At 37.1% G+C, this 26,011-nt stretch overlaps 1 protein-coding gene across 3 annotated transcripts in view; it reads left to right on the forward strand.

Annotated features, from left to right (window-relative positions):
- Positions 1 to 26,011, forward strand: part of sog (short gastrulation) — a 58,252-nt gene that overhangs the window by 25,932 nt on the left and 6,309 nt on the right. For all 3 annotated transcript variants that reach the window (XM_066392008.1, XM_066392010.1, XM_066392009.1), the window contains exons 2-3: positions 10,953 to 11,056; positions 13,377 to 13,506. In XM_066392008.1, the coding sequence (XP_066248105.1) occupies positions 10,953 to 11,056; positions 13,377 to 13,506 (234 nt within the window). The remainder of the gene's footprint in view (positions 1 to 10,952; positions 11,057 to 13,376; positions 13,507 to 26,011) is intronic.

Below are 26,011 nucleotides of genomic sequence, written 5' to 3' on the forward strand. Positions count from 1 at the left end.
CATTAAATGCTACCCAGAAAACTACTTTTAACAAATTATTCCTCAAAGATAAATTTAGATTTAAGACTTATTTTCCTTTGTCATTATCAATTGTCTTATCATTTATCTTTCGGGTGAATTAAATTAAGTGTTTGCCCGCCGGCGAAATTCTGACGCATCTCCAGCAACGAAGCTCGTTCCGAAACGTGTCTTAAAGTCGAAAATATTGTGACTGCAACCGATAATAATTGAATTCACTAGAGTTGTGACGTTGGTAAACACACATCTCGATGACATATTAATAAATAAAGAACAAGCGAAAATTATGATAATTTTGACCTTGTCGTCGTCACAGTCGGTCTTCAGCGAAATCACTCAAAGATGTGCAATTTTGAGTGATCAAAGTAGCGAAATTCTTATTGCCTGCCATTCAAGCAAGAAAACGAGCCCACAATTTGTCCTGTTGGATTTTTATAGACCTATAATGCGGTTTATGCAGACACCATATTATTTATTTACATACGCATTAAGAGATAAAGTCAACTGGGAGACCTTGTCCGTTTCTCTTGCATCCTATTCTTCATTTTTATTCTCATAACGTTGTTACATTCTTGGTGCTTTGCGGGGCATTTCTCACATTGTCACAGAGATTCCGAGTTAAATTTGTCGGCAAAGCTCTAAGAAAACATTATAAAAAATGTCGACCTTGTTGCTCAAATGTATAAAGCGCAAAAAGATTCGGGCCAAAAATTCGCTACTTCGTTTCGAAAATTTTGTGGGTATTTAAACAGGATCATAACGATCACTTTCTATTGAGATTGATGGGATCTGTGTTGCTAAATTGCTCTGCTTATGGCACGTGTTGGAGTTTATAGTCGGTGCATTAACACATATCTATGAATTTTTATTGCAAAATGTTTATGGAATCACAGTTTGTAAATGTGGTAAATTTGTCGTAAAGCTGTCTGGTCTGTACTATCCCTTAGCAACATGGCACTTCACGTAGGTAGGTCCGAAATAATGAAGACTGCGGTTCGATTGAATTGATTCAAGCTTGATTCAAGAACTTTTCGCTTCATTCAAATCGCGCAATAGAGCACTGGGAGCACTTTTAAAAGATAACGTTTTAATGTTATTGCATAAAGTGATATTTAATAACTAGAAAGGGTATCCCGACGTCTAAACATCTCAAGAGATCGTCCGTCATCTAATGAGAGTTTTTCTCGCATTCCACAATGGTCACACGAGTCAAATAGTACCGGCCTTGTGGGGGGTGAGGTTGGTGGGGGCGGCAGGCCAGGAAGGGCGGTGCGCTTTCCTAGTCGGCGGTTTCCTCGGGGACAGTATTTAAAAAGTTGGCTCAGAATTCCAGACTTGCTAAGGCTGACTGAGTACAGGTATCAACGTCACTAAATTCACCACAGATGCTGCAGGACTCTCGAATCAAATCTAACTGATACTACGCTACTATTTTGCTAATTCCCGCATTATTTCTGCAATTAGTAGTTTTTTCCTTACTCAGTAACGCCCCGAACTGTTTTTTTTTTCTCTTCTGTGAAATTTCGAAACAGGATTTCGTGGATTACCAGACTGCGCGACCTTCGCAATTCAGCCTATCTCTTGAATCTTGGACACTCTGTATGACCGTGCCTTTGGAATTAAAAATCAAGTGCCGATCCGACTCATTTCTAAACATCCAACTCCCATTAACGACCCATTGCTCACTGTTATTTTTAAGAAGTATCACATGGAAATTTTCATCAAAGATCTGTACGTGAGATATATCGAAATGATTTAATTACGCTGATGGATAATCGTGAAACTATCGATTCGATAGTGGGCCTTAAGGCGGTCGCATTACGCAACATTATTCACAGAATCTTTGTCCATTTTCGTATTGAAGTTGGCGGGTCTATATGCCTTTTTATGGTGGCCAATATGGTGATTACCAAATTACACGGACATCTGTCTTTAACAGTCATATGTTTATTGATCTCGTTTCGTGAGGCCATTCATTCTATTAAATTGTTGCACTGCAGAATGCAGGAGGCGGTTTTCGATAACCCATTGTAAACATCGATTTTGGCCCAGTAATCACCAGAAAAATTAACTGCAAAACAGTGTTTTTCTTGTTATCTTAAACGACCTGTTATTCAACGGTTCGATAAGGAACGCTAGAACCCGAAACGGATATTAGAATCGTAAAATTATGAGATTGGCAGGTTGTGTATGGGTTCGTAACAGTTTTCTTTGGACGTAATAAATGCTGCATATCCTGTGGCGTGATGCTGAAAAACGTGTAAACACTCTCACTATCGCCGATAATCCCATTCAATATCCTTTGAACGTGTACACCGCGGACATAAAAAAACTGGTTTAAAACTGGCTAAACTAAGAGCTTTTGTTCTTTTTGGGGGAGCATTACCTACCTATTACCATTTTATCTCCTTGATATTTTTGTCAGCCCAATCACCCAAAATATGTGTAGTTTCGAAACAATTCTGCATTGCATTTTATTTTTGGCATATTTGTGTCCCGAAATAAAACGCAATGCGCTCGTCTGCATTCGCTAAATTTAGATCGATATCCTTGGAGTTTACGAGTGGTTTAAACGAGCAAACGAAAAGTGCAAGTAGTTATTTTGAAAAATTTCGATTCATTTTGGGAGAGGTTCGTAGTCAAAACATGCATACGCTTTATGCACTGACCTAGATTAACGTACCACACTTTGATGGTAATTGGCTACCGCAATATTATTGAAAATTGTAACCCATAAGTAACTCTCATTCTCAAGGTGATTTAAGTTATTTCAAGTTGCTTTTTATTCAGTTTGGGTTCAAACAGAATAGGCCAGTTCGGGTTAGCACCATATCGAATTAAAAATTGCAGTATAAGGAGTTAAACTGGCTACTGGAAGAATTAGACTAAAAGTTGCAAAAACGTTCAATTCTGCGTTCAGTTTTTCCCAATTCACATGATTTTATCGAAGACTTTACGCGACGTAGAGAAGAGAGTGATTGCAGATTCCATGGCCAGAGGCCTATCATCCTTTGACTTGGACTTAATTGCACTTTAATTTTACCCACAATTTCATGTTTCTTCCGTTTAATTTTTTCTCATACTTCACGTAACCGACAGTTAAACGAAAACACACAGGTATGTACTTTATTCCAAATTGGACGTCGACACCCTAGTTTACCAATTTAGTGCAAATTACTTCGTACACGCAAACTAGTTTAAATTACACAATATTGAATCCACATAAGAAGTGTGACGTATGATTTAACGTACTTAGTATAATTTGCAGTGATTTCCATGGTAAATAACATGGTACTGTTGTTAAATATCACATTTTTTATGGTTTGGTGCAATTTGAACAGTTCAGGATTTTTCAATTTATTTTTCTTATAGCTCAAACTCAACCTTAGAGTAAATTTATATATTCAATAGCATTCTATTGTGCGGCTTGTTTGATATACCTACACTATTCTAAACAAGCGAAAATCTCGTTTCAATCATCACAATTGTTTCCAATTAATTATTTACCGTATTGTAGTGGTTGTGTGATTTGCATTACGTCTACCAACTTTAGTCCAAAGTCAAATGGAGACTTTCAACACATACGAACCTCTTGGTGGTCATACCCCAGCACTAGACGATATTCATAACGAGATTTGCAGTTCTAAATTATGCACACCCCCGTATAATCATACAGGTGTTTATAATTAAATATGATATAAAGATTTTCTTTCAGTCTGCGAGATTTGCTAGTTTTAATTTTATAACAATGGTTTCAGTTTTTTATCGATCTTGAACTCTTCAGCATGGATTTTTAGACACCCACAGGCTCATCGGTGTAGAATCTGTTATCTCCTTAGAAAAGAAAAAAAATCAGGAAAAATTCCTATTTCTAGGCAATTAATTTTGTGGATTCTTGCACTTATTTATTCAATTGAACCTCCGAATAGTATGCTCTAGATAGTATAAATTTGATGAAAAATATTTGCTCCGTCTATGCAAAACTTGTCCGGTTTGGTGCTTAATATTCCATAATGCGGAACACCTAGACAGACTATTAACATTCAATAAAATGTATTCCTGCTTTTTTTTGGCAAAGTTATGCAAATCTCTAATGGGCCCGAGTAGTACACTTTTAATCATCGATGACTGCGTGCCTGGCTAGAACCATAAAAGTTTAACGATTCATTTTAATTGTTGTGGACAACAAAAAACTTAAGCGAATATTTAAAAAACTTGAAAAATGGAATAAGTACAAACTCCATCAAATCTACAATTGATATATTACACATCAACAGCTGATGATGTCATCTGAAATGGTACATTTAAATCAGATAAATCATGATGAAATCATAACATGAATATCTTTATATTCATGAACACCGCCTTCATTCCTAACAGAATCACATTAGGATCGCATTATGCCGTAAATATGATGGATTTGTTCGGAAGATGGCATCAGCAAGTCGTTTTTAACTAGCACATCGATTTTCAGACTTTTTTTTTTTATTTTATTAGGATGCTAGAGGTGCTTTGTGAATATGTTTTTGCTCTAGAATCAATGAGGAAGAGTTCTTTTTTAAGATGATAATGAAGCAAATTTAGAAAATACTGTTGAGGTTTTAGTAGGGATAAAAAGTTTTCCAAACTTCTTTTTCGTTAAGAAGTATAAAACCTGCGAATTTTAAATGAGCGCCGGTTCAAAGCAGAACTGTAAGAAACACTACACCGCATTATAAGTTTTCTTAAATTCGTTAAAAAAAAACTCATATCCGTCCAATTTTGCATGATCATTTTTACCTTTCTACAGGGTGGCCATTTAAAGGATGATTCGAACAGACGAATTTTTAAGTAAATGAATGAATGCGATATTTTTTGCTTTATAGGCACAATAACGCTCTAAATCTTCGAATTGGAACCGAAATAAGGGGGCTCTTTAGTAAACCCATGTACGACAGTCGGTGTTAACAATAATATTTAAAAAAATTCATTCTCTGTGAAAAAAGAAATCAAAATCCTGCAACTTCTGGCTATGGAATGTTTACGATTTTCTGGAGATAATTTTTTTCCTCAGATAAATTTTCTCCTTGCCCTGTTTTGGCGGAATCCAGAAGTAGACTAGACGCGGTTGAAATACTTGAAAAAATACATGCCTAAAAAATTAGAAAAAATGTCTACTTTCAACGGCAATGACTTGACACAGAGTGTCTGCATGTATTATGCTCATTATCACATCGCTCTTTTTTTTTGAGGGGAGAAAACGAGCTCTGAGGTAGAACGTAAAGACGCTTAAATATAACATTTTTAACTATTATTAAAAGAAAAATGAAATATTCAATATTTCTCTTCTATGCATAAATGTTTTTCCAAAGAAATACTTTAAATAGAACTTGGTTTCCCTTACTAGTTTTTTATTCTTTTGGCTTCTGCCCCTAGGTAAAACCCAAGGGCGAGCAATACTCGAGTAAATGACTGCAACTTTTCGAAAATTCCTCTTAGGAGCGGGAAAAAATTAGAACTGTTTCGGACATTGCCATTGTATACATTTTTAGCAAATTTGTTTACCTTTTTTTCTCATAAGCTTGGAACTATATACCTGCAATAAAATTAAAATCAAACACATACCACATGCCAACGTCGTTGTTTACTTACAACAAACTCTAAGCGCCATTTAAATCGATCTAAAGCAAACATTAATCAATAAAAATGTTACCGTACCTTTTCTGAAAATTGTGTGGAAAATCTCCTAGATTATATGTTAAACAGAAATCTGCTGATCGAGTTTGCAGAATATAAACTAGATCCTTTTTATTTTGCCTCGTATTTGCACTTGTAAAACCTATAATTCCGACCATAAAATTAAGGACCGACGAACGCTCACGACTCGACGTCTACTTTACTAATTAGCATGTGTATATTTTGTTTATGTGAATTAATTAATTAGTCGTATGTCTGATAACGTCTGATTCGTCTTAATTAATGTTTCCTCGTTAAATTAAAGCAATCCGTTCTCGATGGTGTCCACGGGAAGCTTTGTGCTTGGTCTTGAACTGACTGGAAAAGTTGTATTATCTCGAAATGTTCATTGAGAGAAATTTCCCTTTCATCTGACTAACCTTGCAGCCAACATGAATGAGTTGTACCTTGTCAAGTAATTTTTTGAACATCAGTGAAGGAAAAACGTTCAATTGACTTTCCTACAAGCTGAGTGCGTCGTCTGTGGCATTGAAACATCGCCAAGCACCGTGTAACGTGACTAATATATCTCAAGGGGGGCCCATCTGGATTCCGAAGTGGCGATACCTAGCAACGTCTAGCGTAATTCCCATCCAGACTCGTTCTGGATTCAGTTTAAAGCCGTGTCAAAAGATCAAAGAGGAGGCCGGCGACAATTTGCCAATTTTGAGAGATTACTTTGAATTATTGATATTTATATCGACCTTGCAGCATTTCCAGAGATGAGCCAGTGGTGTGGTTGTTTTCATACATTAAAAACGATTCCTTTCTTATTAGCGTTAAAGTTCAGGTTTTTTCGGGTTGCGGTAGCTTTTTTGTGATCTGGTGGTATTATGTTACGAAGTGCTTCTAATGTCAACCGCATTTCGTTTTTTCAATGTTTATAATTAATTAAACTGGAATTTTGATCATGACGCCTCAGGTGGATTTCAAAACCTTCAAATGGTTGTCTATGTGCAAGTACAAATTGGCAAGAAATTTATAGTGCTTAGAGACTTAAGTAACACCCAAAGTTTTTGCAAGTTGTGGGGAATACCCACAATAAATAATTTTTTTCCCCATTTAGCTCCTTTTTTGCTACTATTTATAGAAATACATGCGCTGTTCGCAGCGCAAGTAAATTGTCTCGCAGTTATTGTTGAGACTAGAGTTATTATAGTTGAGGTGAGATATTGTCGAACATTTCATATTGAAGCATGTAGAGCATTGATATAGAACAAAATAGTGAATAGGCTCAGACTTGAGATAGAAATTTAAGCAGTTTCGAGTTGTATGTATAATTAAAAATACTAGAAAAAATTAGCTTATCTACAAACGCAAAACTTTTGGTTAGTATCTATTTGTAAATGATCAAAGGGGAATGTCGATGACTTGATCGCTTTATATGCTAACTTTATTATGTGGCCTATCTATTATATATCTTTAAAGAAATGACAACAAAACAAGCCGCTACATATTCTCGCATACTTTGTGATTTTCCGAAAGTATAAATACATGAAAACAAGCACGAGTCCCTTGACGAAACTTATATAGAAATTGAATTGTGCTTTGCCGAGTAAACTTATCCAAATACAGAAGTTGTTTGCCTACTAAAGCCGACGATGCAATTTCAAGAATTCTTGTTATATTCGTTATTTTTTTGTCTTTAAAATCAAAGCCGAGAAAACATTTATCCCCACGAGAGTCTTTGCATTTGTCACATGAGACGCATGTTGTTTTAGTCAATTTAAACTTATTTCCCAGGAGATGCAAGAACGCTGTTTACGAAATATGGCCTCGATGAAAATCGTACACCTTTATATACCCACACGAAATATTGATTTTTAAAGATCTCGTGCCCACTTAGCGGTGTGTGGTTGTCGGTAATTACGAAACAGAGACACAACAAATCCGGCAAAGTCGATTAAAACAACAAATAGGCTAATTTATTGCCTACCAGGTAGACAAATACAAGTTATTAAACGAATAAATAGCAATTTAATGTGACATTTGATTGCTGTTTGCTTTTTATTGGATTTACTTTATTGATCAGTCTAACCCATTCAAGCGGTTTCTTTAAAAGATTCGATATGACAATGAGGAAACGAGAAAAAAACCACAAGTAATGCCTATGTATGGATTATAACTCACTACAATCATCGCTCAAAAACGTTCTAATTTGGTACACATCTGGAATTAGATAACATTCATTTAGATAAACAATAATCTTAAGTATGTCTCAGTTAATGACACTTACCTAAATCTTTTTATACATTTCAGTTAGATAAGAAGGTCGTTTAAAGGTAAAATGTGTTTTTTTTTTAAGTTTGCCAACCGTTTCATATCTAAAATGGGTGCTATGTAACACAAGAAAATTGTTGAATACGTCCCTGGAATATTAAAAAAAATTCCCAGTATCCAGTAAAAAACATGAATTATTCAAAGATGCTTCTGCTTTGCTGAACCCATATGTCCATTTCCTTAGGCTGGATGCAACTAGGTCGTTTTCTAGCATTAATTACACACACGGAAGAAATACTTTTATCAGATAGTGTAATGTCAGAACCGGCTTCGCTTTCTAATAATGGAAGATTGGGAATTACAGGATGAGGTTGGTTAGGCGAAGGTATGGTAATCTATCCAAACCGTCAGTCCGATGTGTTAGGTAAAAAAAATTCTGCTTACAAAAAAGTCTTCCAAAAACTGTGAAATCATGGTGTCTTAAAGATTCACATTACACAATAACCGAATGGTTCTAGGTTTGTTTGATTTCTCAAATTGCTCCTAACAACTAACAAAATAAAACAATTTACGCAATGTTTGACGTCAAAAAATAGAATATTAATATTCCAAACATAAAGGAATAGATTCCCAAAAATTTTACTCAATAAAATCTTAAGTTACTCGAAAATTGATAAAGATAAAACTATAGAGAAATATATTAAGGAATTAATTGTTCTTTCTAGCTGACAGAGCAGAAAAAACAGACGTCAGAAGTCCGCGTTAGAAGAGGCACGTGGGATGACGACTGTTCCCAGAGTAGATATAGCAATATTTGTAATATACTACTAATTCAGTTTATAGAACATTTTTAGCCAGTCCGATTATTTCCCTCGTCGAGTAATCAACATTCTCAATTTAAAACAGCTGGAGGTCCCCGCAAAAGATATTTCACGAACATCCACCAACTACGAAACTCTCCATTAAAGTGTTTTTCAATTTCTTCATATTAAATGATCTTCTTAATTCGTTAGATCACAATTTCAAACATAGTCGGTAAATTACGTTCGATATTTTCGTTTCGCTACAACTTACATGACGCAAGGCAACTCTCAAAGTCTAAACTTAACTGGTGGTAAGCGCAGATAATTATAAATTTAGCCTGTCATGTGGCCGTGCAAATTTTCTAATTGGTATGTATGTGTATATTATTGTCCTACGACAATAATGCCGCCTTTCAGATGGTAATTTCAGTTTGACCTTACCTAACTGCAACTGCACCGCTCTAGACTCGCCGTCTCCATGTGGTCTGCAGTAGATTTGATTATTTATTACTGGAATATTTACGCAAACGTGGTGTGGAAATTAAGAAAACGTCTTGAAAGTGTGTTGAAATGTAAATAAATGTACGAATATGTTGGAAAATATGTATGAAATTGCAGTGTAATGATTTCGGATTTTTATTATATTTTGACCAGTGAATAACGTTATTCGGAGGGATGCGAAAAGGCTTAAATAATAAAGTTAAAAAATACTTAGGGGTTGCGCCCTGTAGAATATCAAAAGTTTTCTAAATTCGAACAGTACGCCCCTGATTTCAGTTTCCTCAAATTGCCCATATTTTACCACGTTTTGCACCATCGGTAAAGTTTTGTACATTAATTTGAGTGAGAAACTCTTCCGGGCTTTGCGGATATGCAAATCGTCGTGATCATTTTCCTCCTAATTCCTGTAGGGACTCCGATGGTTCTTGCATCCTACGATTCAGTTGGCTTTGATACATGTATATCCCAATTCCAATACATAGACAAACAAGAGGCAATCTCTTTGCTTCGCCTTTAAGCTGTTTTAAAGGATTTTCAGAGTTTCCCTCGGAAATTTCATAACTAATTCAGTATTTTTTCCGCATTCAATCCAGTGATTTGCGAACGCAGCTACCTCAAATTGACGCCTGAACAGCTCCAGCGACGTTTCTCTGTTAAGCTTTGCCGTTTTTAAGTTTCCTGAAACTGAATCCGATCTGTTGCTTTTCGGGTGCGAAACTTCAGCAGTGTTTTTTAGGATTTGATCGACTGGTTCTTAGATTCCTTTCAAATAGCTCCGATTTCTTTTCTCAGAGTCTAAATTTGGCTGTTCTGGACCTGTATTCGGTTATCCACGGTAGGTTTTTGGTTGAATTGTTGAATCACAGCTTGAGAGCCATCTGCCAGACTCTGGTCTCGTATATACGAATAGAAGTAAAGAATTTGTTTGTATCAGATAGTTGTTATTGTGAGAGCAATTCATTTCTTATGAACATCAAAATTTATGCGAATCGGATTTAGGTGATCCAATTTAAAGCTCGATTCAACAATTCAGCTTCAAAGACACCAGTCGTTTGGTCGGATGAAGAGAATGTAGGAATTGTATCGAAAATACAGAAACATTTAAACATTGAGGAATTGTGTAGATAATTTGAGTGCTAACATAATCCTAAAAATAAAATAATCAAAAGTACTTTAATTTGTATCGATGCATAACATGTTGATTCTCGGCTTGGAAAACAAAATTCCCGATATCAATGGATTTAAAAAAAGCGCAAGGTAATGACGCAATTATTCATGTAAATGGTGTAATTCTTCTTATACGGAGGACCTGTCCTGCCTCGTCCTTTGAATATCGCCATCTTAGGCGAAATAATAATTTTCTTGTCGCACATACATCCTTGGATGTATCAGCTTCACGGTGGTCAAAGAAACCACTCTCTGGGGCATAAACTGGTTCCACGCTTTTTTCAAGATTGTAGTCTACCTGTAGTAACTAGATCTGCGCAATATTTGTGATATACTTACTGGGTCTTTCAACGAAAACTTGATTTGACCTAATCTTAGAGAGTGCCCTTGTGCGCATTACAGCATCCCCCTTAAGAGTTTTAAATGTCATGTGATGAATCGAGATTATGGGGAGTGGAGAAGTTTTCGATGAAATAATCTCTACATTCGAGCTACATGGAACTAAATTGATTTTTTCTTTGTTTGCAGAATGCGTCTTTGACAAGAGGGTTAGAGAGCTGGGTGCCATCTGGACCCCTGATTTGGGCCCACCAATTGGGATATTGGCTTGCATGAGATGCAAATGCGTTCCGGTGAGTACCCGCACTTTTCGCGAAAGAATTGCAACCTGAAATGCATATATTTGCTGCCGCATTTAACACCATCTTTGTTGGTTTTACGCGAAAATGAATGCTTTTGCATTATTCATTAATTTGTTTTGAAATTCTACGTCGGTCTCGTCTGAGCTTATAGGAATGCGTCGTATTTAGCTGCTGCGATTGACTTCAGTATCAACTTTTTCCTACTAGTGTTCAATTTGCAAGGCTATTTCTATGAAAATCGCAATGTTTTCTCATAAAATTCTGACGCAGTCCACAAATACAACCAATAATTATTTAATCACACTATACTGCAACATTATGAGACAAATATTAGGGACTTTTTTCATTTCTATAACTATTTTTCTTATATTTTTTGTAATCGTCGGATGCCTCAATTCACGTTATATACACCGTTCTATGGATGCTGATTCTTCCATGGTATTTTTCCACAAACTGCCTTCATTGATAACTCCCAGCACCCAATAACCCCAATATCTAGTAATTTTCCAAAATTATTTGAAACTATCACTTTCCGCACTTGTTAGGCAAATAGCTATTATAGCTTGCGCAAGTGTTAAAGCGACATATAAGAAAGATTCAAAAAAGACTCCTTTTAAACCTAATCTTTATGACATAATGCCTGACCTTACAACACGACACCCAAATGGACGTAACGGTCCGAAACGAGATTTATCATAATTCGGCACAGTTTAATGAGCGGTTGCGACATCAGAGGAGGCTGCATAAGTCGCGAAATCATTCAGGTGGGCGGCTGCCGCACAACCAAAACAGATGCCGGTAGATCACGGCCCAATCACGGCGCATCTTATAAAACAGTTGCAGGTCGACGACACCACTGACCTCTACCTTTACGCCCCCATCTACACCTAACTTCGTTATGGGTCGCGACCCGTGACCTTTCGCCTACAGGACGACATCTGCGATTTTCGGAAAAAGTAGAACACCATATAATAGATCGTTGATGGGTTCCATTGAATTTTGATTGAATTGTGATCTGAGCTGTGTAAAGTCTGTATCGCGAATGCATTTCATTGATTGTGATAAGCAAAATATCTGGTGTCATCCTCTGTTGGCAGGTTGGAATTTATTGACAGAGTGAAAAGACGCCCGAAATGCTCCTAAAATGTAAATTTGTGAATCTGAAAAGTGCAAAAACTAATTTATCTTTGTATACGTTTTTGTTCTAGTTTTTTCTGCAGACTAAATTTGAAAAAAGACTATTTTGGAAATGAAAAAATATACTACAAAATTGTTATAAAGCTTCATTCCTAATCATCAACCCTACGAAGGGAACTTATATATTTCTTATTTCTAAAAACAAATAAATCTCTAATTTTGTGATTTTTATCGATATTGAAGGTGGTTTTTGATTTTTAAAAATATTCCCCATTTTCTGAGGTTCAAAATTTATTTTTTTGGTTAACAAATTTCTTATAATACTCATTTTTTATAACTTCTCGTAGGCAAAATTTGAAGGCAGCTAACCTATTGGGACATTTTCCGCGACTTAAATTACTTCTATTGTGTTACTAAAATTTTCACACACACAATTCGAACACTAATTAAAGCTTTATTATAAGCACTAAAAAAAGCTACATATCCATATGGGAAAATTTTACATTTTCCTCTCCCAGCTCGAATCTCGATTCTCACACTGTTGATATAATTAAATCATCACTACTAGTTTCGCTACTTTCCAGCTTCGACAAATTACACCAATTTTAATATTTTAAATAACCATAATATATTTAATAATATTCCTGCCTAGACAAATTTTCATTAGCCAATAAATTTAATTATTAATTAGTGGCAAAATTGAGGCGATAAATAGCGAATAAGCGGAAGATGAAGTGAATGGAAGAGCCGTCATGTTGTAACCTTAAAAGAGCCCTTGAGAATTTTTACGAAAATAGTGAGTTGATATTTATGATTTTAATTTGCAAACAACGCAAATATTGAGATAAAGTTAAAAATACGACGTTTCCTAATTTCGCTACAGGTGATAATCTGATATATCTCGCTTTTATTTTATTAGCCTACTTTAGTAATTAAGCCATAACAAATTCTCCGCGATAGATAAAAAAATGTCTCATTTACCCATTAGAGGTGAAATGAGAATTTGTGCATTACGGCTCTACGCTAAAGTCAAACTTACACATCCTCCCCTTTCCGCAGACTTGTTCTCTAAATCCCTTTATAAATGGTAAGGCAGGGCTGTAGCTTCTAGACAACTCGAAATCTACTTCAGTGCTTATTTCGTCGGAATTCCTAATTAAGTCCCCATTTTCAGTTTCAAAAAAAGAAGAGGATTGTCGCTAGAGTACAGTGCTACAGCATTAAAAACCAATGCCCGGTACCGTCCTGCGACGAACCAGTGGTACTTCCAGGAAGGTGTTGCAAGACTTGCCCAGGAGATATAAGTGAGTACCGTTCTTCGGCCGATAACAATAATTATGCGGCAACAATTACACCGATAAACAATTTTCTTTAAATGCGGCTAATCTCGGAATTTGCTCTCGAACGATTACGTAACTTGTGGCACGATTTACGACCTTAAGGAGTCCACAGATTCAAACGCGATTCGAATGTGTAAAACTGCAATTATATAATTACTAGCCGGTATGTTAAGTGCAATTTTACTACATGTATAGATCACCCTGTAGTAGGGAATACTTGCATGATGAATAAACGGCAACAGTCCCTACTAATTTTGAACATTGCTGATGACTTATTATCCGTTATGCGCTCGTCTCTTACTTTTACGATTAATTTTTTTCCGTGACTTTGTCCGGAACTGATAAGAAACTTTCAGTTTCATTTAAGTTAGAATGAGTAAGGACAAATTAAACTTTGAAATTTTTCACATCAATTTAAAAAAAGAATCACGGTGCAATTTGTCCATTCTCGCATACTTCAGTGAGTCAAAGGTTCTCGTTCGGGTATTTCCGGGAGCTCTGCCGCCAATCGTAGCGCACGATGCTTCAGTCGCTAGATACGGGCGTGGGATACTTGCACAGGTGTTGCTACTTAAACTTGGAGATATTACATTGTTGACCAGATCAAGAGATTGGAGAAACATAAACTTCATTGACTGCGTCTACTTGATTTAGGCCGACTGCGTATACATAGAAAATTTACTTATTTATTGTTAAAAGTACCGAATCTAATCCATCATTGGATTGGATTCGGTAATTAACCGAGCACATCTTCGATCCGACTTCATCCACCTAAGTATCCTGAAAGCCTCTAGAATTTAAATTGTTTCTTTGGAGATAGGATGCATATAGGAATGTGGACCAATCTATTGCTAGTCTTGCTCATTTCTTTCCTTGATTTAGTCTGAAACAGCATGATAACTTAACGTGTGATTTGTTATTGAAGCTCTCTACTGCTGTAATGTAAGAAAAATGTGCATTTCTCGCAGGAATTGCCCGTAAGTATGACATAGTAGAAATAGTTCCCGGGTTTTGTGGACAGTTTTGCCACCAGGCTAATAAATCATGCGACTTTTACAGAGTGGAAACGCAATTTATGTATCTCACGAATGGAATTCTTCATAATGTAAAAGTTTATGTGCACTTTTATTATCTCCGGCTAATGGATTGTTTATAGGCGTCATGGCTGGTATACGAAGAAATTTTAGAATATTATCAATGAAAAAGGACTAAGATCAAATTTACAGCTTGAATCTAGGAATAATGATTTGGTATAAATTTTCGAAAAATCGCAGTTAGAAGAAGTTTCAACAATACAACACACAGATGTGATCAGTAAGCACCAGTGATGTTCCCGAATTCCTGTCTTGTCATCATCAGTCTCAGCACCATTTGAAATCAAAGCTTTTACACACCTACATATATTAATAGGTATAAATCTATAGAATTGTCATTAAATTTTAATTGAGGTTGAAATTTCCTAATGATCATAATTTTACTAAGAAATCCTATTTACTAAAACCATATTTATCTACCATTTTCTGTGATGAGATTGGAATTTTTACATCGTCGGAGATCTATGCTTTTAACATTGGTTAGAACTAAACCGAAACTCTTACTCACACTGTAAAATTTTGCTCTGTGAAGGCAGCTTGATCATTATTAGTATTACAGAGCTTATAGAGGAAATTGTGAGCTTTCGAGTAAGGGATAAGAAGATTTAGTAAGTTGTAAGGTTTGGAAGCTACATTGTTTTAAGAGTGGTTATCGACTTTACTTTTGTTTTGAACTCAAGAATTGCTCAGTGAAATATCGTTCTGCGGGAGTCCTCTAGCCTGCCCAATCATCAAGAAAGTTTCGTAGCTTATCAAAGAAACTGTAGCTGTAGCTCTGCAAGGGCTTTCCGAGTTGCTGGTTACATCATTTTTACACTTTACAATGTTACCTTTGACTACAATTTAAATCTGAAGCAGATACACTTTTTGTTTTATCCACTTCTGCCACTTCTCTAAAAACGATTATTGGGAAACCTGATCGGTGTTCCTGTTCTTTCTAGTATACTTGGAGCCAGCTCTGCAAGCTGCGACATCAAGGTAGGGCTAGCCAGCTAGCAACTCTAGCTCCTCGTGAATTATAGTAATATTTTGAGTTAGGAAACTGTGTCTGGATATTTCGTTCTATTCATTAGCTAATGTTTGCGCTTAAAGTATCTTATCATTGTGTAAATTGTTCTGGTTTCTATGAGAAGTGACGCTAGGACGTCCTATCACTAGCATCTACGTTAGATTTTAAATCTCCCACTTCGTCGACCCGATTGTTACTATATATACAATCACTATCCACGCATTCGTGTATATATCCCGATTCAACATTCATAACTCCTCAAGATTCATAAACAAATGTGTGAGCTCCTCTCGGGTCACTTCAACCAAGTTAACGGCATATTTATCTATCGGGTATTGGTATTAAGCGTCGGCAGTTAAAGCCACCGGAATTCGATATTTATTTAATCCGCTCAAATCCGGGCTTTAACACCTCACAAATAACCCTTCTTTGAACTAGGCAGACGTTTATTACTAAAGCGGAGATTTCGAAGCCGCCGTTATTAGTGAATAAAAAACAATGCAAGTTAAAAATAGTTTTGCTGGCGCCACATGTAATTCAAAACAAACCTATAAATATTTGGCTCGCAACCGAATTCATTTTATAACCAAAAAGAATTTTGTTTGCTAGTACCGCTAAATTGGGGAAATCTCAATTTTGAGAGATCCGAATTACTTATTCCGCGCTCAGCCTGATGAATACCTGATCAAGTAGCAAGGAATTGTCATGTAACCATGTTTGTTGATAAATTTTCGACAGATTAACAAGCAGTCGTAAATCCTGTAAATAGAATAGGAAATCAAGCTTCCTGACCGACCACCTGATTTAGAACCCAATTAATTTACCGCCGACGAGAGCGGTGGCGCCTACTATTACATTCATTAACTCTCTCCGGCAAAAACCTCAGGTACGCAGCTGTTTATTAATGGAAAATCAAAGGCGTGCACTTAGACCGATCAATCGAGGAGATGCACCGGTGGGTGGAAAAAAAGAAAACCTGCCACCCACCGGCCAGATGGCGCCACTTGTTTTCTTTGTCTATAAAGCCTCTTCCGCAACGATCCACCCACGAAATTCGATAGCACGGGTCAAATTGGACGGGATGGGCGCATCGGGTCGCCAAAATCCATCCTTAAAATTCGATTCCTAAAAAGTGGAAATATTCCGATTGAAGGCGAACTATGGCCTTTGACGTTAGTTCATAAGCAAGCGAATGCAATTAAGAACTTCTAAAAATATGCGTTAACAAATATGCGATTCGCGGTTGAACAGTTTGATTAATCTTACGGAGCGGAATGTGCACGTTAGGTAATTGTCGAATTAAATTGATTGCAGCGGAAAGTTCGTTCGAGTCATAGGAATTTCTGCACAGTTCTAAACTGACCCGCAGTACCAACTTTAGAAACGAAATTTAGGGCTAACCTGGTTTCCGTAAAAGGGCCGAACCGATTTTTACAGCAAGGTATACTCAGCGGCAAACGCTGCCCAACATCTCTTACACTTATATATACACCAATTGAGTGCATCTTGAGTGCCTAATGGTTACTTACCCAACAAGTGCGGCAAGTGATGCTTTACCGATTACTGTGATCCTGTGATCACTACGTGATACTTTACGTTGATTGCAGTTGGTTAAAGGATGTGAAGTGAAGTTCAATCAGTAATCGAGTGCGGTAGACACTTTCGCACGTGTTAAGTGTTAATGCTAAGACATGGTTCAGGTACGTTGAAGCGTGATTGGGAACTCTGCCTGGCCACGCGTCTCTGCATTCCTGGATGAGTTTCGAGCTCATTCTGATTCGACAGAGAGTTCCTAGAAATACTCGACTCTCGGAAAAGATGTAAATCGTTTCGCTCTTTGTCTGGCTTCCTCTCGAGTGGTCATTTCAAGTTTACCAAACATGATTATTGTCCGAAAGCGTCTGAAGAAGTTCCACTTTAAATTTCTCTCTCTTTGGAATGCTCATTCTAAATGACTGTTTAAGCTTCAACCGGTCACTGCGGCTCTCCTGACGGTATGGTTGGAATGTCCGGTCGAACGAGCTCAGCAATTCTCTAATGACTGCTTTCGCCTAGTGTTTCTTCTACTGTTTTTGGACCTCAATCTCCCTGTGGGAGGTCATAGCCTCCCTCTTGATTCCGATAAAAAGCTCTAGCAAACTCTGCAACCGGTGTCCCTGTGTGGTCTCAATGCACCGGTATATAAATTAATATAAAAAATCTCACCTGTTTCGTATAGAAAAGTAGTTGTAGCGTGACAAACATGGGAAAAATAATTTATAAAGGCAAATTACTCGATTTTTTGTCGTAGCAAGGTATTTATTAAAGAAGCTGCTCTTTGGATTTGGCGTTGGCTTTATACTATCATTTCAAACAATTGCATAATGAAAATTAAGTTGCAGAAGAAAAATTAAATGAAACTGATATTTAACTATGTAGTGGGAGTATTATCAAAAATTAGCAACAAAATTTCAGATTTCTAAACATTTTCATTTAAAAAACAACCGCAAACTTGGAGAACGCTACAATATCTAATTTTCTCTGGAAAGACTCGGAAAGACTGGAAGGCCCCAGTTGGTGTTGATTTAGGGCAATATGAACATCCAACGTTGCGTTCATATTCGGGTAGTTGAACAACATATCCTTCATTTATTCAGCAGATCGAATGCCCACTTATCCGGCCAGGCCAGTATCTGTCTTAAAAATAAAGACATTGTTCAAAACCTTTGCAGAGATTGGAAGTTCTCCGGCACGAGCCAGCGATGGCTTGGAACACAATTCGTCAAGACATCAACCATCTCGTGGCATCGACGCCAAAAAACAAGACAGTGTAGAAATCACTTAAGAAGGGGCTCGAAGCATAATTGATTAAATATTGTTCTTTTGATGTTTTTCTTTCAAATTTTAACCACTTTTTGCTTTTGAATAGTCGAAAACGTTCTTCAAGTTTCGGTAAGGGAATTTGGTCTTACATCGAAATGATGGAAAAACTCGATGTTTTCGATAAAACGATCATCTGAGTCGTTTTGGATTTTAAATTTCGCCAGCAATATTTCAGTTATTGCGTAGTATAACTTGTAACCGAGTCTCAACTTTTTGTGGCTAATAAATCAATTTCGCACATGTCCTAGTCATTCATCAAAAAAAGAAAAACGCGGAATTAGGCTGAAATTGTTAATAAACACACGTTTACTTTTCGGGCTCAATAAAATAGTATTGTTAATATTTAATTTAGCAGATAAAACCCTCACGAGGTATTAGGCCAGACTTAATGAGGATTAACCGTGGCGCTGAAATTGTATACCATATAAGTCTTATCAAAAGTCGTGAGGTGATTAAACTTATGACTGTGGTTCGATATTGGATATCGAGGGAAGCGGAATTTCTCCGTGGTTTGCCTGATTAAATCGTGCAAGAAGGTGTAAGGAACAAATGCCACACATTACGCAAAACAAGCGCTGTGTGTTATTAAGTGGGATTTTTCTAATAATTATCGCTTAACTAACCAGACTGCTTTAATTATTACTTTCCATGCGCACATAACTCAGTTTACAATCACAATGCCAGAGTACGAGTGTAACATAAATTCACCGCTATTTCTTTGCGTCTTTGGTCACACGCAAAGCCAAGCCCCCCATGTAGCCACTGGACAACATTTCATTTCATTGTTAAATTCCGTTGCAAAATTCTTATTTGTTGCTAATAAAGAATAATCCGGCATGAATAATACCCATTTAAACGAACGAAATCTCAGAGTTCCTTGCACTCCACGTACCCCCTTTTCTAATCTAACTCCACTCTCAATCGAGTTTGAGGTTTGACTCTGAGCTAATAGCTAGGCCACAGCTAATCTAAGCATTGCAGCGAAGATTTCTGCAACTGCACCTTTTTTGAGATTTCTAAGTCTACGCCCGCATGTGAGGAGTTTCTTTCCAACTAATGTTTATGATAATGATGCTAGAAGCTTCTCGTGGCGTATTCGGATACTATTAATGGTTTAATCAAACCGATGTGGTAACATTTTCTGCCATTTCGATATGCAAACTATTCCCATTCCAACATTTTTAATTCTAATTTTCTGTTCAGCACAGAGGTTGGTGTAGATGAAATCCCACTAATCGATGGAAATCTCCGCCAGTCTCGTCTGCAACCCATTATTATTAAAGGCCGTATGGGAGACCTGAATGGAACCGTGAAAGAGCGACATCGAAAAATTTTATGGCAGATACTTGACCCGATAAAAACGCGATTAAACGCGATAGAATAACGCTCCGGTGCCTGAGGATGGAGTTATCTGAAATCAGGAGACGTATAGAATTCTGACCGGTGAAATTAGTTACTTTTTGTTTCCGAGAAAGCCGGGCTTTGGGAGACATTTTGAACGGATTCCGATCTCCGATATCACTTTACGGCTCATATATTTCCATGGTGTCAACGGGCTGTCTTCGGCCTTTATTTTTTCCCCTTCACTTCTGGCAGGTAATTTGAATTTTTATTTCCTTTATCAGATCTTAAGTATTTTTAAAACACCTACCCACAAAGGCGCGATCTTGCGCGATTATAAATGACCGAATCTAATTGAGAAGTTGCAGTCGGTTTGAAAGCATCCAAGCCTGATTGAAAACACTTGAAAACAAGGATATGTGCATGCAGCTCCTTACAGAAATATGCATTCATTATCTACAGAAATATTATTTTTCCTTCGTAGACTTTTCTATGCTGCATCGGTACCATCAATTTCACAACAAATCCCCCCTCCCAACTGCGCTCTGTAGCCTCATCCAACAGGCGGTGACAAAGACTTAACGTTTAAGGTGCTATATTGTAATTCTCTTTCGAAATTCAAGTTCGTGTAATCATTTCTTTTAGCTTTGGGAGATATCGCAAATTTAAACACCCTGTGGATATCTAACGAGACGTTTGCGGACCTATGTTTATTGAACTTTTAGTCATGAAATAAGCTAAAGAATGATCCTCTTTCGTGTGTACATGATATTTAGGGACACCCTGTATAACTAAATCTATCCCAGCTCATAATAGTATATAGAGGTCATCGAACCAATCAATTTGTGCGTTTTAATGATTCGGGTTCTCAACAGAGCGACGCTTAAAATTTGAAAAGTGGATAAAATAGATTATTTCCCGCCGTTTTGGAAATTTTCTGCAAAAATTCTAAACTTTTGAAGTAATTTTTATTGCTCTAATCGATAAATGTGCGGCCCTGGATACTTCTATTGAGGATCTAGACCCTTAAAAGTACAATCTGAAGAATCTTAATTTCAAGGCATTTTCAAAATCAAATAAATGAAAGTAAAGCCATATCGCGGAAACTGAAAGAGCGACCCGTCCAACGCAGGCTGATAGAGCTGATCCAGGCCATCAAAATGACCGGTACTTTATATAGCTAAGAACGTAGCTATCGGAATCCAGCTCTTACCGTCTAAACCACGCAACATTAAATTGAATTATATGCACACAATAGGCCATCACAAATTGCAAAATTGGCGTAATAAGTTATTAATAATTGCGTTGACGGGTTCATTTAACTGACGTCGGCTTAAGTGATCGTATAAAAGTGGTGTTGTGGTTATTGTTCTGTTGGTTATGCAATAATTTAGGCGCCACGGCAGTTTACTACATGACATTTTCGGTTTTTAGTCGCCGATAAATGGTACAAAATGGTTTGGTTCTGGTTCAAGTTTAGGTGAGTATTACGCTAACTGAAGACAAATCGAGGAAACCAATTAAGCTTCAGCCTTGTCCCACCGTACGCTAATAATATGCCCTAAAAATTACATCGACGGCGTCTAGACATCAAGTTATGTATGTTTGGAAAATGCTTATATGCCGGCGCCACGGCTATTAAATTAACAAACTATTACGAACGTGCTCAATGATGACATCCATTTGCTTGGGATTCCTTTGTTTGCGCACTTAAGTAACCACCTCACCGGAAAAAGTACCTTCGTTTCGGAAACTACCATAAACATCGAATAATAAGTTTGAAGTGCCACCCATTGAAGGAGTACAAAGGACTCTTCATCCAATCGGCTGTGTGGGTGACTATTGAATTAGAAGAGTGTGAAATGTTTGTGAAAAATAATTTGATCAATTTTTCATTTTAGCGCCACATAAATAAATCGCAATCCATAGGTAATAGATTTTTCCCTTCCATTTCTAAATAAGAACGAATCAACGGTACCACTGCGTGATGCCAGCGATCACAATATATGTATTACTTAAACCATTTCAGATAATTCAGATAAAGCAAAGCACTTGTTGATTGTACCGGCTTGTTTACCGGAACTTTGTTACATGTATTTTCCATTTGTTGTGTCTCTTGAGGACTTTGCTTGTTGTACCTTGAAGGAATTTAGTGTTGGTGATGGTTCGTGGATCAGTGACAACGATAACCTACAGAGTGTAAATGAAATAGAGGACATATTTTAACGACTGATTTTACATTGGAAGATATAAAGAAATGTTGGTATAAACATGAATCCACAAAAACTTTCGAGCATTACCCAATTTCAGCTTCTTATCTTGCGGCGTTTCCTTTAAAGCGACATATGTATCTCTTAAACGGTTCGTCCTACAACGATTTATCAAGGGTATCTTTTCTATGTAATTTTAGACAAGAAATCATATATAATGCCAAATTGTCATAAAAGTTAAAAGATACAGGAATATGTTAAGTAAATGTAGCTCCCCCTGTTCCGCACGTCATCCCGCATTTCTTGGGGTCTCCATTCGAAGGGCCGTAGATTCCTTAGAAGAATTTTGTAGACCCATATTTATACCAGACATTCATATTTTGTAATGTAGAATCAATCCTTAAAATATCCCCTATTTCATTTACATCCTGCATACTCGCAATTAGAATCGAGGAAAGGCGCTAGGAAATGACATAAATTCGAAGCATTTGCCTAGACCTAAAGTCAAACAGTTCATTTTTATAAATTGTTCAGTACAAAGTCTTAGAATTAAATTGTGCGAGCGGAAGCTAAGAAACCTCAGGGCCGCTGGAAAAGACTAAATCACTTTTGCAATATTAAGAGCTGGAGCCAAGGGCAGTCAATCGAGTTTGACTCCGAGCTTTTCGATTGAAAATCCCAGGGAAAACTGATATGGAGGCATAAATTAAATTTACAACTTGACACCCCGTACCTTGGTAACCAAACGTTTTCGTGCCTATGTTAGATTGATTTTTTTGTCATATTCTTAGATGTATACCGTTAAAATATTTGCGCAATAATTTTGAGTCACCCTGTACAATATGAATTCATTGTTTCAGTTGTTTAACGTCTTGTTCTGGTGAGGATCTGATGAGATTCCAATAGAGACGATTTTATATAGATGTCACTGTTAATAATATCGAAGCTAATGAATTCAACCCAGCTCCTCTGGCACCACTAATCCCCATAAAGACTGGTTCAAATGCACAATGGTTCATGTATGTCATTGTTGCTTGCCTTAGTAGTTATTCCCAGTACCTGTACTAGACAAATATTTCTTAATAATAGCCGTACCTACTCAATCGAGAAACTTCATTAAAATACAATGCGTTTATTTAGAGCACAATGGCGGAATAATTCTCCTGGAGACTTCGTAGTTAGGTACTTAAAAACCTCACCCTACGCAAAGACCATTTTTCTACTATCGGAATGCTCGCATTGATTACTGATAAATTCTCGGTAATATTTAAACTCCTTGGGTCGGTCTTGATTGAAAGTCTCCTCAAGACTCATCCAATTGCCAGGCGAATTCTCCCGAGAAGTTATTAAAATTGCATACTTCCATTCTTCGAAAACGCTATATAGCACGTGTATCTGAAGTTATCCCGGTCCAGGTCTTCATGCATAATTTGCAGCCTCCCTTGGCAGTTTACTATTACGTCCTGTTTACGAGATTAGAATGGCGGTAGGAAACATTGGAAGAATTAGAATGGATATACGGTTCCATAAGCTAATCATAAGTGATTTCAAGTCTAATAAAAAAATGAGTTTGTCCCTCCTCATGGAAAGATAAAATACCAAAACTGGCGAAATGTGCACGTGGGACACTTGGAGCGAAGTCGTTTCTTGAAACAATTCTGCCAATCGTGACTTGCATGAAAATGTGCTTTAATTTTATCGATTTGCGAACGTTTTCAAGGAAAAAATGCAGAAACATCGTTCCTTTTTTAAGCACGTTGTAATGCAGCATCCATATTTAGGTCGAGAGGCGCCACAGTCATGCATCTAGTAGTAATCTGTGCGACCTTGTCTCTTTTTGGAGAAAAACAGGTCTAAAGTGGAGACTACTAAAGGATTCATGTTTTCATTAACGTGATGGATGCTGCTAAGTTAACGAGAGATAATCGATGTGTTGACCGGGTTTTGTTTAGGCAATCTGACCTAGCAAAAACCACTTCACAAAAGTGCGATGGAGATGTGGAGAGTAATCTGGGAATTTTTCGTGAAGCGTTGCTAATCGTGTTCAAACGTAACAAGTGGGCAAATTCCATACAAGATAATCAAGTTCGTTGATGATTTAAGAAATGATTTAGATATGGGCAATTTAAATTGACCTCGGTAGGTACCCTAGCAATCTTGGATTTTTTACCCATTCCAGAGATGTTTGAGAATTTTCAAGAATAATGAAGTTCCTTCGCAATTACCAAAATTGGGCTTGGAATTCCTTAATATTTATAATCGTCCCATTAAACGAAAAGCGTTTTTGCCACCATCCAAAGACGTAGCTTCAAGCGGGAAATACTGAGAGTGCGTTTTATCATTGAAAATGAATGAAAAATAAATCTTTTTAATCAACAATGGCGTACAGTGAGCTACGAAGAAGTTGTAACTATTTAAATTCAGGTATGCAAGGTACGTTTCAGAACTAATGAGAATAATTTATTCTTAAGTTTTTTATTGAACATATCCACTTTTTGACATTGTCCCCTTCAAAGTATATTCCTTTGAAATTCACACAATTTCCAGCGATTCTGCCATTCCTGATAACAATTCTGGAAATCTTGTTCCGTTAGGCTATTTAGAACTTGCGTTGTACTTCTGTAAATGTTTTCTATTGTGCCGTAATGATGGCCTTTCAACTTTCGTTTAAGCGTTGGAAAAAGAAAAAAATCACATAGAGCCATATCTGGACTGTAGAGTGGGTGTGCGAGTAATGGAAAGTTATTCTCGTCCACTTACATGTAGTCCTATCCAGCGTAATTCAGTATTGTCACATGGGGCGTAAAAAATTGATTCTCATTACTTCTGAGACAGAGTAGTATCACAATATTGGGAGCTCGTTGTCGATAACAAAAAACGGAGTAAATATTCGAGTTTCCCTTCGTGAACTTCACCGGTGTGCAAAATTTTGCCAGAAGGCAATAAATTGAAAGTTGAGTTTGAATGCTCTGTATCTCAAGGAGACTAGTCGTTGCCACGTGTTCAAGCGGCCATTTTGTTTGAAGTTCTTCGAAGATTCGCCCTTTAAAGTTTGTCTACATACTTAATTAACACCTATATAACGCAAGGGGTTTAGATAAGAGGAGTTTTAAGTACTTTAGTGAGGCATAAAAGTAAACCACTAAGACAAGCTATTGAGGTTTTGGCCTATTTTCTCGAGATTTCTACTACGAAGCTGAACCAAGTGTCTCATCCATATTCCGCGTCTCCCGGCAAAAAGTGTCCCCTCGTTCCGAACTGAACTGAGCGATTTCTGATTGATTTTCCGCGTAAATTAATAAGATTTTCTCGTAATATGCGCATACATTAATCGGATCTAGCATAGTCAATGAGTTTGCCGACAGGTTGGCTGTTTGATAAATGTATTTAAGAACGGCTGACTGGCGCCCGCAAGGTGAGACTGTGCACTCAGTCGTCTTCGTTTACACTGGTTTTATATGCCATATAAAGACGAACACGAAAACCTGTACTTGTTATAATTTGACCGAAACGCGCGTATGGGACCACATGTTATTTCCCGCCAATAAATCAGCCTAGTTTAGACTTACAGCCTAGCTATACGGTCGCTGAGGCACATTCTCGCTAAAATGTAAATTATTCTGCATGAGACTCATTGGTTTTTTTGTGCTGAGATATTTGCAGACAGGCGTGTCTGTCGCAAAAAGACAACGGCTGAAATTTCGTCTATAAATACCGGCGCTAGGCCAGACCACACAAGCTAATTCTACTCAAGAGAATGACCTTTTACTATGTCTGGCTGCGGAAAATGCTTCGAATGCATTAAATGCGTAAGCTGACGGAAGATAATTGGCGTTTAACAAAGATATGTATCGCAAAACCGATTGATAAATCATTTACCGGTGGCTGCTGCTACTTCCTGCAAGCACGTTTGCACGAGACAATTCGGTTTAGTAATGGACCGATTTCAAGCC

Source organism: Euwallacea similis, chromosome 7 (genome assembly GCF_039881205.1).
Source record: "Euwallacea similis isolate ESF13 chromosome 7, ESF131.1, whole genome shotgun sequence".
Taxonomy (NCBI): Eukaryota; Metazoa; Arthropoda; class Insecta; order Coleoptera; family Curculionidae; genus Euwallacea; species Euwallacea similis.